At 35.9% G+C, this 14,929-nt stretch overlaps 1 protein-coding gene across 4 annotated transcripts in view; it reads right to left on the bottom strand.

Annotated features, from left to right (window-relative positions):
* LOC148945209 (cadherin-99C-like) overlaps positions 1-13,957 on the bottom strand; it is an 80,189-nt gene extending 66,232 nt beyond the window's left edge. For all 4 annotated transcript variants that reach the window (XM_089099229.1, XM_089099230.1, XM_089099227.1 and 1 more), the window contains exons 1-3: positions 13,777-13,957; positions 13,448-13,539; positions 7,467-7,604 (exon numbers count right to left, since the gene is read on the bottom strand). In XM_089099229.1, the coding sequence (XP_088955355.1) occupies positions 7,467-7,604; positions 13,448-13,539; positions 13,777-13,852 (306 nt within the window). In that variant the 5' untranslated portion in view covers positions 13,853-13,957. The remainder of the gene's footprint in view (positions 1-7,466; positions 7,605-13,447; positions 13,540-13,776) is intronic.
* Positions 13,958-14,929: the final 972 nt, after the last annotated feature.

The following is a 14,929-nucleotide window of genomic DNA, read 5'->3' as shown; positions in this document are numbered from 1 at the left end:
TCAGTGAGTTTTGTTCGTTTCAAGCTTGATTTGCGTATTCAATTTAAGTTTCAATCATTTTAAGATTTATTTATTCATTTATTTTAGTAACTATTGCACGTTTGTTTGCTATGATTGTTTATTTAATTTCTCTTGGTTTTGGGTTTCATTTATTCTTTAATAGTAATTTCTTGTAATTTATTCATTTATATTAGTACTTGTATGTGGTTTTGCTATGATTGTTTATTTAATTTCTGTTCGTTTTGGGTTTCATTTATTCTTTAATAATAATTTCTTGTCATTTCTAGTTTGAATTTTAACAGGTATTTGAATCTGCTGATCTTAAGTTTAATATGGCGTTTACTTTTCTTTGAAAAACTTATTTTTCGGAAAGTTTTTTCAAATTAATCCAAAGGAACCTTATATACCCCGGGGCGTAACTTGCAATCCTTGCCCATGGGCTTTGGGGGAATGTGTCAACCCTAAAGACATTGTTATATGGTTTTTGGACTATTAGTAGTGAAATAGGTATCTCACAATTTCAATCGAATAAGTTTTGGGAACGGAGGATGTCAGGGAGGGGGGGGGGCTAGTTGCTCTTCATCCATGTTTGACTCTTAAAAGGGAACTAGAACCATAGATTTCCAATCCAATGAGCCACTTATGAAGTTAACACGACCGCTCCTTCCATAAAAAACCTTTTATGCCCATGGGGCATAACTCACAACCCTTACCCCCAGACTCTTGGAGATTCTGTCAACCATAACGGCCTTGTTATATGATCTTTAGACTGTTTTTGAACAAATGGATGTATTGTGGGAAAATACGACGCGTGGGGGGTGGCTGCTCCCCGTTCGATTTAACGCTTAAAAAGGGCAGTAGAACATTTGATTTGCATCCAATGAGCCCCCTCCAGAGTTTATATGATAATCCTTTCCATAGAAACCTTATATGCGCTCAGGGTATAACTTACAACCCTTGCACTGGGGGCTGTGTGGGGGATGTCATGATCGAAAACATTATTTCCAGACCTTTCAGCTACGCTGAACAAAATGGCTATCTCAAAATTTTGACTAGGTGTATTTTGGGAATTGATTGGCGTGGGGGGGGGGTGCCCTTCAATCCCTTTTGATTATCAAAAAGGGCACTAGCCCTTTCAATTTCCGATTGAAAGAGCCTTTTTCGTAGTTTCTACAACAACAAATGGCCATCTCAAAATTTCCATCAGATGGATTTTGGGTAAATACAAGGTGTAGGGAGGCGAATATACACCCTCCGATCACTTTGAATCTTAAAAAGAGAATAGAACTTCTGATTACCAATCCAACGACCCACCTCCGAAGTTTATGCGACCACACTTTCTAAATAAACCTTCTATGGCCCCAGGGCATAATTTACAACCTTGCCCTGAGGGCTATTGGAGGCTGTCATCCTCAAAGACGTGGCTTCCGGACCTTTAACTACGCTGAACAAAATGGCTATCTCAAAATTTTGATTGGATGTGTTTGGGGAAATGATGGGCGTGGGAGGGGGGTTGGCTGCACTACAATCACTTTCGAATATTAAAAAGGGCATCAGCCCTTTCTATTTTCTATCGAATGAGCCCTTTTCAAATTTTCTACGACAACTCTTTTGATACGAAGTGCCCTGGTTTAAAAAAAAAAAAAAAAAAAAAAAAAAAAAAAACATTGTGCCCACATCACTCTTTACTTAGGCAGCACGTTTGCACTGCGTACGATATATTCCTTTTTGAAGCATTGAAAAAATAAAAATTGAAGCTAATGAGCAGAGGTTGGAGGGCGACAGTCACGCACTTCCGTCATATAAGACAATTTATATTTATTGTGAGTCCTAATTTCGTTCTTTACTTTCATTTCAAAAAAAAAGTTTTTGGAATCATCTTTCTCACTTTTATTTATGACATTCAAGCTTATCCTAACTAGAAGACGCGAGGGGGAGGGTACCGAACTTCCGCTCTTTGCACTAAAGTCAAAACTTTTACGCATTACTGAATCGATAATAATTGCTCATTTAGCAGTATTTACTTTATTAAACCAAATTTGACTTTTTTTTACGGAGTTTCTGATCTCTACCAAACTTTCACTCTTTACTCTCATCTTCAACTTTTTATCGCAAGGATTTTATATTTAAGAAGTAAAATATGCTGTTAAAAACTATCATTCCTATACAAAAAGAGAGCTGTCATCCACCTCGGCAACCATTTGCATGCTTAGACAAATGTATCCCTCTGTGTGAACGGAGGTCATGGGGAAGGTCCCCCCCCATATTTATCTGGATAGCCTATCATGAAAAGTTTAAAATTTAGGCCCAAAAAGTGTGCTATTTGAGATCTAAGGTATCCTGTCCCCCCCTACACAAAAACATTCAGTTAGATCTCCCCTAATAGCTTCTGTAAAACCACGTGAAATTGTACAACTGTTGTTGGATGAAAGGCTTATAATAACATCAATTGTTTGTTTTATTAGGACTATTTGTAAGTTAGTGGCAAACTTGCTACCGCAGGGCATTATACTAAGAGGCGTCAATTTCGATGTTGCAAGATTATAGCTGGATATGGTTTTAGTGCTATTTGAACAAAAATCGTTGCTTTGGGGCACAGAATGTATCTCGCTACCTTGTTTCGTTGCAACGCCTTGCATTGATTAAAGCGGGCACAAAAAATTCTATTTTCGATTTAATGAGCCGTCTCTCGATATCCTCCCCCCCCCCTTTTTGATACGATCACCTCCTCTCCCCATTTCGCCAAAAAGCTGCAAGTAACCATGATGCGTGACCGTTCTTCTCCAAAAAATAAGAAAATTCGTATTTTTGTAGATTCAATCTTAAAACTCCATTCTAGGGCTCTAAGACATGTTGAATTCGTGGCCCAATTTCTTCAAGACCTTGTGCATGTCTGAGGGCCAATTTTATGTCATCAACGTAGAACTCACCTCAACCACTTTTAGGGGCCACATATCCACTTTTTCTCCTCCATTCAAACATACTAAAAACTATATTTATGAAGAGTGGACTACTTTTATAGCTAGGAGCCCTTCACCCTGGGGCTACACTTAGCAAGTCCTCACTGGAGGCCTACCTCTTGGACCTTTCACTGATTTCAATTAAAAGGCCCAAATTTAATTTTTGATTTAATGCCATTCGGGACTCGGAGGGGGGAAGGGGTGGTTTTAAAGCGTTGAAAGGGTTTCATGTTACAGTCTGATGTGATTTTATCCTTAAAAAGGGTTAAAAAAAACTTGGAATTTGCTGTTCGACGGGTCCTTTTCAACTTTCTACGACCATTTGTTCCGTATTATGACCACTGGGGAAAGAAATACATGGGAGACAAATTAACCTTTATAAGCTCAATGCCGTTGTGTTGAATATGATTTCTGTTATAAGTCTACTAGTAAAAAGAATCTATGTCAGGCGAGTCCCCGCCCTTGCATTAACTCTAGCAGGCATGGTTGCCAGATTGAGAACCAAACAGTAAACCAGAGCCTTTGAAAAGCAAGCAAAAAATAAATCAGAGCTTTTGAAAAACAAGCCAAGAATTAGCCAGACAACGTTTGCCCCAAATTCAACTGAATTTTTACCTTGCTTATTCATTCATGGTTTACCCTCCTGTGTTTTCACGCAAAAACGACCATTTTTGCGTGATCTGCCAAATTTGATCCGTTTTTTTGCTGCGGGCTTATGCGTCATTATGGTTCAGCGGCTGTGAAACATTTACTTCTAGAACTTGATATAGTCTATTCCTATGTATACATCTTTTTAAATATCAAAATTTTGCAGTAATGCACTGTAAGTAACGAGCAACTCAGCTCAATAGTAACCGAAACTCTAAAAAGCTGAATTTTGACAACAATACACATCAAAAGAACTGATGCTAATTCCAAATAAATAAAGTTCATTGATTTGAATATAACCCATCAACACCTAAGAGCCTGAGAAAAATTTTCTGATTTTTGAAAAGGGGGAAAAATCCCCCCAAAAATAAACGATCTTAATGAAAATCATACCATTAGATTCAGCATATCAAAAAACCCTATTGTAGAGTTCTCATTCTCCTACCTATAAATATGTGGAATTTCATGTTTCGCCAGAACACGTGTTTATTTATTATTTTTTTTTCCAGGGGTGATTGTGTCGAACCAATGGTCCTAGACGATCGAAAGGGGGCTCATTTGAACGAAAATTAAAAGTTCCAGTCCCTTTTCAAGTGCGAAAAACGATTGGAGGGAAACTAGCCCCTTTTTTCTACAAACACATCTTATCAAAAAATTTTAGATAGCCATTTGTTTCAGCATAATTGAAGGTTCTGTAAGTTATGCAATTTGCCCATTCTCCAAATACAGTATTTGTTATTGGAAAATATATGAAGAATTTTTGGGGACGAATTTTCTGTAGAATTTTCCGAATTTTCCACGGGGAAAATATTCAGTGTAGGGGAAAGTTTTTGAGGAGAATTTTCAAGGGGAAATTTTGCACGGATTTTACACGGGGGATGTAAGGGGATGGCAAGAAAAAAGACAACGCAATAGCGCTGCCTTAAATTAAATGTTAGAGTCAAATTTGAAACGAACAAAAACTACTACAAACAGGAGTTTGGCTGCTGCTTTTCTCCCTCTTCCTTAACCGTAAAAGATTACAGCTTGTTGCGTTATTTGCACTTTACTGAAATTAAAATATATCACAATTATTTTCATTTACATTTACAACATTAACATATAAAAATAGAAATTGCAGTGAAATAAAATGTTGAGTTGCCAAGTTTCCAAGAATTAATTTCATTATACGAGTATATCTCAAGCACTTAGTTTATTTGTATTAATTCTTATCAGTCGTCTTGATTATTATAGTGATTTTATATTTATTGTTCGTCTATGATTTGAATAAAAAATTATGCCTTTCAAGATATGTATAGTTTTCAATAAAATACAAATGACGCAGCAAGCTTTTGTCTTTTACGGTTAGGGAAGGGGGAAAAGGGCAGTAGCCAGAATCCTGCTTGTAGTAATGTCTGTTCGTTTTAAGTTTCACTTGAACATTCAAATTAATATTTACTCGTTTTAAGATTTACTTTATTCATCTATATTAGTGCCTGTTATCACTATGTTTTCTATTCAAGTTCAAGTTCCATTTATTTCCATAAATAACAATAACAACAACAATATCCAAAAGGGCTCAATGGCCCGTTATTTGGGAAACGACATAGAACAAATGACTAATATTAAAACTTGGCATAAATAATACTAAACAGTGTCTAATTTATAAATCTATATGGAAAAGAAGTCAACTCACCGACAGTCCACACGAAACAGCGACCCTCCTATCACCCGACAATAAATAACAAAATAAAATTCTATACATCATTGAGGATCCAACGCCAAAAAAACAAAACAACAACCCCCTCCCCCCCCCCCAAAAAAAAAAATTAAGCCATAAAACAACTAAAAATTATTTAATATTTCCCTTTAATAAGAAACTTTTCATATGTCTATGATCGTTTATCTTAATTTTTGTTCATTTTGGGTTTCTTTCTGCTGGTCTTAAGTTTAATACGGCTCTTTAGCTCTCTTTGAAAAACTTCTTTTTCGGAAAGTTTTCTTTTAATTAATTTCTGCCCGTTTTGATTGCCAAAGTTTTGGTTAATATAATTAATATTTCTTCAGTTTTTCAGGTCTCTGGCGCCAGAATTAGCTATAATTATCCTGAATGGGGTTTTTGGCCATGGCGATTCCAGTGGCTAAGCTTTCATTTGGATCCGATACTATTTCGTGGGGTTTCAGGCTGTTTCCCAAAATTCCCACAAGTTTGTTTCCGCAATAAACTTTCATCATTAAGATTAATCGAAACAATAGTTATTATCATTCCTGAATCAACTTCAAATAGCGATTCTTTTTAACCTGACACATTTTTTTTTTTACTTTTGTTTACTATGGGCTGGGATTCGTTCATTATTAAGTTGCCCATAGGGGGGGGGGGGCAATCATGAAAAAAACATCGTACCTCAGCAAAAGGGTATTTTCTCCAATTTTGTAACATAAAACATCAATCTCTGCTCAAAAAGGATCAAAATACCGGGGAAGAAAAATTCTAAATAAGCTAATTATTTCTTATTATTTTTTCTGGCAAAGCTGGAAGAGCTCCACAAGATGGCAGGGATACGTTTAGTGGTTCGTTTAAAAGCTAATTTCTCTCTCCACTTGCCTGCTTTAAATCTTCTTAATAAGTCCATCATGAAGTGCAATATGGCACCAATAATGGCATTTTTGATGCCATTTTTAGAGTGAAAAGGCTGAGAAGCATGATATGGGTGCTGTTATAATCTTGATGGGCAGAGATCTAAAATCTTCCTCTTGCATACTCCCCTCTAGCCCTATTAGTAAATGACAATTATAAAAACGGGTATCCGAAAGAACTGCCTAACGAAATAAAATCTCATTTGTTTATTTTAATTTTAGCTTTATAAATAAATCTTTTATTTTCTGTAGGCTGCTTGCGAAATTTTCTGCTCCTAACAGAATATCCTTTTTTTTCGATAATGTGTTAATTTTAAGAATTTGTAGATATTACAAAATATCACGAATTAGTTTATTTGAGCTATTTTTGAAGGTAAATCCCGGGGAATCTACGAAGCAATAGTTTTTGTTCGTTTTTAGTTTCAACTTCGGCCATTACTTGTGTTACTTTGATCAATTTCAAAATTGTTTATCAATTTGTAGTTTGCTATGATGCATTCTCAGGAATTAGGAATAACAAATATGTTTTTTTTTATTCTTATTTTTTAACAACCTTATCACTAACTCTGTCATTTCTATTTCAAAACCCAAATTAATAGTAATAATATTGGTAGAACTTAGGCCACTTAACTGATCTGAAAGTGACAAAATCTATCAAACGCCATAATTCAATGATTGTCGTAAACAAAGCCTAAAGGCACAACTGACACAATATTGGGTTATTAAGTTCACAAGTCTCCTCTTTCTGTTCTTCGTCTAGCGGAAAATTTTGAGAGGCGCATTTTAATCGTATTTTTAGATCCATCGTAAGCACTAGTTCTGATCAGACCAAGCCGAAGAGGCGCAGGAATGGAACCTAAGGTTCCATTCTTATACAGATGCTTTTAGGACTTTCAAATTCTGGCTTACTAATATTTTAAGCAAAGTTAAATTAAAATTATTCGAATGTTGTTAATCTTGTCGGCTAAAGCCGTCTTGAACTCGCCAAAAGGTACCTGATGTTTTTAGTTTTCAAGACGAGTTTGTAGATTCTTGTTTTTAAAAACCACTTAACAAAAAGAAGATAAACAAATGGAAGTAATTTGTGGTTAAATTATGCGAATAAACTGTTAATGAAAAAGCTTCAAAGCCCTCATTTTCTCTGCTGAAAATTTTTGTAATGCCATGGACACCTTTTTGACGAGCACGGTGACATTTTCAATGGAGCAAACCAAGACAGTTAAAATTAGAAAACTGACTTACAAAAGAGAATCGACTTTTCTGTTCTCTATCTAACTTCCCGTCAACGATGACCATGCCAGTGTTTGAGTCAACACGAAATGGCACTCTTCCGGCTTCAACTATAGAATATGTTATCTTGCCACCTCCATTGTCAAATGCCTGTAAAGATAACAAATATAGGGTATAAAAGAAATTGAAGAAGGAAATATATAAATGAGCTATCATAAATAGTAACGGTGCCAAAACCTAACGGTAGATTCTTTGAAAATTGTGTTAGATAATAAATTACAAGAGACAAAATTGTTCTTGAGCTCTTATGCTGTCCCATATTACATAACAGTAGTGTTGGGAGATCGACTCTGCAGGGGCTGAATCAGGGGCAGAGATTGTCACGGTACTTGCATTTGTTGGTACAGATTCCAGCATGGCCAAATCCATGTCTCTTGCTATTTTACTCTCAACTAGGAGAAGATCGTCAGGGGATACACACAATTTCTTGAAACATGGATCGAAGTATGTAGCAATCATGACAAGCGTGATCTGAACAAGGCCTAGAAGGCATTTTATCTAGCCAAGTCTTTCGGAGGTCCTCAGCAACATTTGGGAGTCCACCCTCACTAAACGCAGTTTGACTTTGAGAACAAGCTCTGCCACTTATGGATACGATACAGCTATGTATGCTATATATTAGCCTGTATGAATCAATGGATTGAAGACAATTTTCTTCTTCTTCTCGGCCATTTGCGAAACAATTTTCTTTGTTGGAACTTTTCTGCTGGACGTTCACCGCTAGACACCAGAAAAAAAAGAAAATATTCAAAAATATCGTTTTCGATATCGATATTTACATTTCAATATTTCGGTATCAAATTTTGGTCCGATATATAGATATCCAATATAGCCCAACACTACATAATTGGGCCTTGTTAGAATGAAGCAAATCTTCTCAAGTAAAAACTTCAAAAATACTTGTCACGAATGCATCAGTACACAAACATAAAGTTACAAAAAATGATACCCAAATAGAGCCCTTGAACAGATTATATATTTTCATGAGATTCTTCCAAATCAAAATCATAGGCAGCGCAATCGCGCTGCCTAAGTGAAGGACGATGTTGGCACGATTTATTATTTATTTTTTATTTATTTTTTTTCTTTAGACCAGGGCACTTCGTATCGAAGGAGTTGACGTAGAAACTTCGAAAAGGGCTCATTCGATTGAAAATTGGAATGGCTAGTGCCCTTTTTAATAGTCGAAAGTGATTGGAAGGCAACTAACACCCCTTCTACACCCACCATTTCCCCTAACACATCCAATCAAAATTTTGAGATAGCCATTTTGTTCAGCGTAGTTGATTTCCAGATAGAAATTATGTTTTTGAGGAGGACACTCCCCATAGCCCTCAGGGCAAGGTTAGTAAGTTATGTCCTGGGGGTATATAAGGTTTTTACAGAAAGCGTTGTCGTAGAAACTTCAAAAAAGCCTCGTTCGATTTGAAATTCAAAGGGATAGTGCCCTTTTTAATCGTCGAAAGTGATTGGAGGGCAACTAACCCCCTCTCACGCCCACCTTTTCCCTAAACACATCCAATCAAAATTTTGAATAGTCATTTTGTTCAACGTAGTTGAAAATTCTGGAAATTAGGTCTTTGAGTATAACAACCCCCTCACAGCCCTCAGGGTAAGGGTTGTAATTTAGGCCCTGGGGGCATATAAGGTGTTTACAGAAAGGGTTGTCGCAGATACTCAAAAAGGGCTTATTCGATTGGAAATTGAAAGGGCTAGTTTTTAATAGTCGAAAGCGATTGGAAGGCTTGACATTTTTATAGTAAAGATCGATTTGGGTACAATGTATTATTATTATTATTTTCATTTTTTTATTATTTTTTTTTTTAGACCAGGGCACTTCGTATCGAAGGAGTTTTCGTAGAAACTTCGAAAAGGGTTTATTCGATTGAAAATATAAAGGGAAAATGCCCTTTTTAATAATCAAAAGGGATTGGAGGGCAACTTGTCCCCCTCTCACGCCCACCATCCCATTTGCGCATTGTGTTTAAAAACTAAATGTTGCTTTAAGATTAAATCAAAATGCACTGTGTTAATGCTAATTCCCAATAAGGCATCTCAGCAGTATCCCAAAAATGACTGAGGGCATTATGTTCAAACTTTCGGGGCTACTTCTGCTCTTAAAATCTAACCAGATCAAAATAGCGTAAGTGTATCCAAGCTATCAAAGAAAGTAAACAGATTTTCTGAATGGTATCAAGTTTTCTATTTCAGGTCAACTAGAGGAGGTATGAAACTAAATTAAACACTACTATTCGTGTCCAGATTTTTAAAAGGGCGAATGTTGTTAAAAATTTCTGAAAAATTTTCTCCAGCTTACAAATAGCAGGCCAAACTATAAAGTCTTAAAACAAAACGAAAAGATTTAAAGTATTATTTTCTTTTTCCCTGAAAAGACTATGTCAATATAAAACGAACAGAAATTAATTAAAAAAACTTTTTCCTAGAAAGTTTTTCAAAGAAAAGTAAAGAACTCCATTAAACCAAAAATGAGCACAAATAAAATCAAATAATCTACTAAGCGTGAAACTACCATAAATCAACATTGATAAATAAATGAAACCAAAAACTAACAGAAATTACAATAAATAACCGAGTCAAACTCAAAACGAGCAGAAATTAACATAAGCAGGGCTCAAAACCCCTATGCTTCCCCAAGGCCAGAACATAATTTGCACTCTACTGAAAAAAAATACAAATGAATGTGCATTGTTAGTTTAATATACATATACTGATATTTAGTACTCAAAATGTTAATATTATTTGATTTATTAAAGTTATAAAAGTAAAAACATTTATATTTTATCAGAATGGGTACAAATTATGTTCTGGCCTTGGGAAGGCAAAGGGGTTTTGAGCCCTACTCATGTTAATTTCTGCTCGTTAAAGTAAAACTTGTCAAGGTCGAACACTATTGATTCAATCAGAAAATTTGTAAATGAATGAGGGCCGAGTATTTCAAAATAACACGTTTTTAGGCTAGTTTTTACTCATGAGGGGGATCCTTTAGATGAATCTGAGGGAGGGACTGCCAAAACTGGAGCCCGGAAAAAATGCATGTTTCTGCCCTTTTAAAAATGTTTTTCCGAGTCCTCAGAATCTCGACCGCGGAAAAAATCATTCTCTTACGTATTCCTGTGCTATTGAAGAAAACACGTAGGCATGACTTCATCAAATGAGTCATTATAGATGTCCTATAAGCACATCTACACAAGTTGGCAATTTACAGGCTTTTTTTTCATTAAAAAATTAACAATATCGTAAATCTGACCTCTATTAAGAAATAAAAGAAGTGTGGCAACAATGGATTGTTTCAGTTGGAAAAACGAATAACAGCACAATGAAAAATAAACAAGATAACACAAATCTAAAATACTAATTGTACAAGGAATATCCATGAAAATTTCACATGGGTTCTACTCTCAACTAGACTTTCAAATATTAGATTCTAGGGGTCCCTATGCATAGGCCACACCGCTTTTTTTTAGTTTTTTCTTACAAACGGGTAAAATATTAGTAACTGGGAGCTAAAATTCGTCTCACTTGTTTCATGATTTTTTGAAGGTTTTGAAGATTTTTTGAAAGGGGCTCTTCGTTAAGTTCTTTTTTTACTTGGAATTACTTATAAGCTTACTTCAAGCAACGTAAATGCAAGTAAAAGTGACAAGACGAGTAAAATTTTCAAAGTCGTTACCAGTGATTTAGTGCAGGACATAGGGATATGAAATATAATTATTATGTTTAAATAACTAATAATTTAATATGATTTGTTCTATAAATTCTTTGGTTCAGGATGTATGAGGGTATCCATATATGAGGGTATCCATGTGGTTTCTTTAATCTAATGCACTAAAAGTCATATGCAGACCTTCGTTTGAACTACAATGGTTGCATTGTAAATCCTAGTTGTATTTTATCCAGGCTCTCATCCCAGAATACCCTATTCTTCATCTAATCCCCGTTTAGAGCTTTCATTATTTACGTTTTCTTACAAAAACTGAGGTAATTTTGCCTTGTTTAATTGCATTTAAGTAAGCTTTAGCACACATAATCCCTTTTTTATATAACAAGTATCTTGAGCCCTTATGGACTTTACAGTCCCCGCTGGTGGTGCTGATCTCTGTTTCATGGCCCTTCAGCCAGGAAGTGCAATGGGGGTGTTGGTAGGCAGCCACCCCTTGATTCCACATACCCTTCCTCCTTATCTTCCCCAGATTTCTCAAGATACCCATTTAGAGGTGGGTCAAATATGGCTGGGCTTACAGAGTCACAACACTGACCCCCGTTCCAAATCAAATAACCAGCGATGCCAGGACTCGAACCCCCGTCATCGCGGACACAGGATTGCACGTTCAGCTTGCTTACCACTCAGCTAGGAAATTACTCGGCTAAGACATTTACTTGGTCGTATTTAGGGAAACTATTGTGTTCAAATCAATATAGCAGACGTTATTCGTTTGCTCATGTATCATCCATATATCACCCCATCTATAGTCGCCGAGGAATCCTTGGCTTTCGCTCGAAATAAACTCACACCTTCAAACCAGTTTTCCAGGTTAGATTTTCATGCTGTGTTGGCCAACGAAGTCCGATATTGACTCCAATCTTTCAAAATCTTCAAATCGCTGATTTCTCAGAGAAGAGCATCCCTTAGAATATAATTGCCATTTCTTCTGCATCACTTTCAAGTATTTTTCCTATTCCATATCCTCTTTATCGTTTTGAATACGAGACAAATAATACTACGACTTCATTAAGAAATCGACAGAAAAACCGTTTCTCGTCCTTTTGTTCTTTGATAAAACCGTATTCTATCCAAAACGATATCAATGGTTATCAACACTGATACTTGTTCCAGGTATACCCAGAGCGAGGTGGGGCACTCGCCTTTGAGAAATCTCATTTCACTAAAAAAAAAAATCTTCAATGCTACATAAAAATGCACAAAAGGCGAAAATTTGATGAAAATAGCAAATATATTGTTTCAAAAGCATTTTGTGCAATTTTTTTCGGCTAACCAAACTCAAGGAAAAATAGAAAACAACAGAAAATTAAGTGAAAAAACCCTTGCCTAGGCAGTTTTTTTCTTTAGTTTTGCAGTATTATTTGTCTCCTGTTAGATAATAAAATATATGTTAAAATGGCCAAAGGATTAAAAAAGAATGTGCAAGACCTGGCTCAAGTAAGCCAGGAGGATTTGGGTCTAGAAAATCCCTGGATCTCGACAGTAAGGAGGAAGGGCATACGGCCTCTAGATTTTCTTTCTCCCTCCCCCATTGATTAAAACAATTCAGTGTTTTCATTGAAAAATGCACTTTTCGGTATTTTCATTGAAAAAAAAACAACGAAAAAACAGTAAAGTTACCTCTTTAGCTTTTGAAATAAATACATTTCCCCCCCCCCCCCATAATTTTAGTGCATTGACCCACTGGTTTCTCTCAAAGTTTGCAAGTTTTTTTCTAATTTGGCTACTCTCAAAAAATTGCCCTGTGCAGTTAAATAAATACTTGCATACGTATTTGATATCCCAGCACCATGAGCTGTTGCTTGATAACGGGGACAAGATTAATTATATATTTATTAATTGCTGCTCTAATAGTTTTACCATAATTATAAACATATTCATCGCTGATATCGTTGGGCTATCATAAACTTAGATTTATAGGATATGATCAAGCGGTTTTCAAACAATTAATTGATGAAAAAAGCAAAATCAGTCATGCACAGTAGAATACAAATAGGAAATTGTGTTGTGACCTTGTATCATCAAGTCATTTTAAGGGTCATAACTCCAGTGCCAATACTGGCTGCTTCACCGACTAAACCTTCATAAAAGAGTTGAGGAAAACAATTAATTGATGAAAAAAGTGAAATCATTCATAAGCATTGGAAGACAAATAGGGGACTGAACCATCGATATTATACTATCAACTTACTTTAAGAGCCATAACTGCAGTGCCAATACTTGCTGCTTCACTGACTGAACCATCATAGAATAGTTGGGAAAATGTTGGTGGTCGGCGGAGATCTGAAAAGAAAAGTTGTCATTAACAATGAACACTTGTATTCTAATTACACTGATAATTATAAAACCCAGCTGAAATCAAGACTTCGGATTCTTTATCCCATTATTTTGAAAATTATAGAAGTCAAAAATTATTTTCGACGACAGATTTATTTAAGATATAACGGCTAAAATAGCATATACTTGATTCAACTTTATTCGGGGGCCTCCCCTGAATTTAAAAAAGAAAAATAAGCAAACCTTGAGCTTGGCATGGCGACAGAAAAGATTGAATCCAACAAATTGACAAAAACAATAGTCTCTGTTTTCCAACCATCTGTCATATACTGAAGTCGGAAATTTTTTTTCGGTATTTGGACAATTTCCTGTACATCCGGAAATAGTGGACTTCCTATTGCTTTTCACTTTGGAAACATTTCATAGACCTGAAAATGAACGACTTTTCATTATGCGCTAATAAACTGACGTGTAAAGAAAGTTTCAACGAATTTTAAAATTTAATAAAGAACAAACTGGATTTGAAAAAACAAAAAACAAAACAGAAGCAATCATTAAGAGAAACAGGAATGTTTTTCATCACACAATGTCAGGCATTGTTAGTAGCATTAATAGTAAAGACGGTGAATGCAGTGAAGATGGTAAAAGTAGAATAGCCAAGGTCCAGGCCCAGGGGTGTTTTTTCACAGTTGAAAAAAGTTTGAAAGAATAGGAAAATGAGTCTGCGAACCGAGATTAAAACATTGGAAGCTACAGTGACGACAGTGGTCAAGTATGGTTCTGAAGCATGGGCGCTCCAAAAAAACGAAGGAGCATTTGCTAGATGCATTCCAGAGAAATTGCCTACGGATTATTTTAGGAACCCGACTGACTGACCGTATCTCAATCTCAAACAGTAAGCTGTACGAAAAACCGTTTTTAGGGCTATAATGAGAGAGATTGAGATGGCTAGGGGGCGTTCTGCGGATGAAGAATGGCAGATTGCCAAAGATTGTCCTTGTTGGCTAACCGTTTAGGGCCAAACAAAAAGCTGGTCATCCCCAAATTGCGTGAGACAATGTCGTAAGGAAAGCTTTAAGGGAAATGGGTACCTTCTGGGACAGTGCAAAGAGGGAAGCTTTGAATAGATTGAGATGGAGGAGGAGCTTGCGTAGCTGGCCTCTAGTAGCTTGGTGCTCCAGTGAGTTGCTAATAGTAGTAGTAATGTCAGGCATTATAGTTTTAGAGGGTACACCACTGATCGGTTATAAGTATAATACAATCGTAGACATGGTCATATTATAATAATACCCTTAGAAAAACTCGATATATTATACCTGACCTTTTACTAGAAGGTAAATAAACAAATACTTATCTAATATACTTCTTACTATAAGATTTTTACTTCATAATATGC

This window comes from Artemia sp. Qi Xiang Cuo, chromosome 13, assembly GCF_049724085.1.
Source record: "Artemia sp. Qi Xiang Cuo chromosome 13, ASM4972408v1, whole genome shotgun sequence".
Taxonomy (NCBI): domain Eukaryota; kingdom Metazoa; phylum Arthropoda; class Branchiopoda; order Anostraca; family Artemiidae; genus Artemia; species Artemia sp. Qi Xiang Cuo.
The sequence above is the reverse complement of the archived record's forward strand: the minus strand, read 5'-3'. Positions and strand labels throughout refer to the sequence as shown.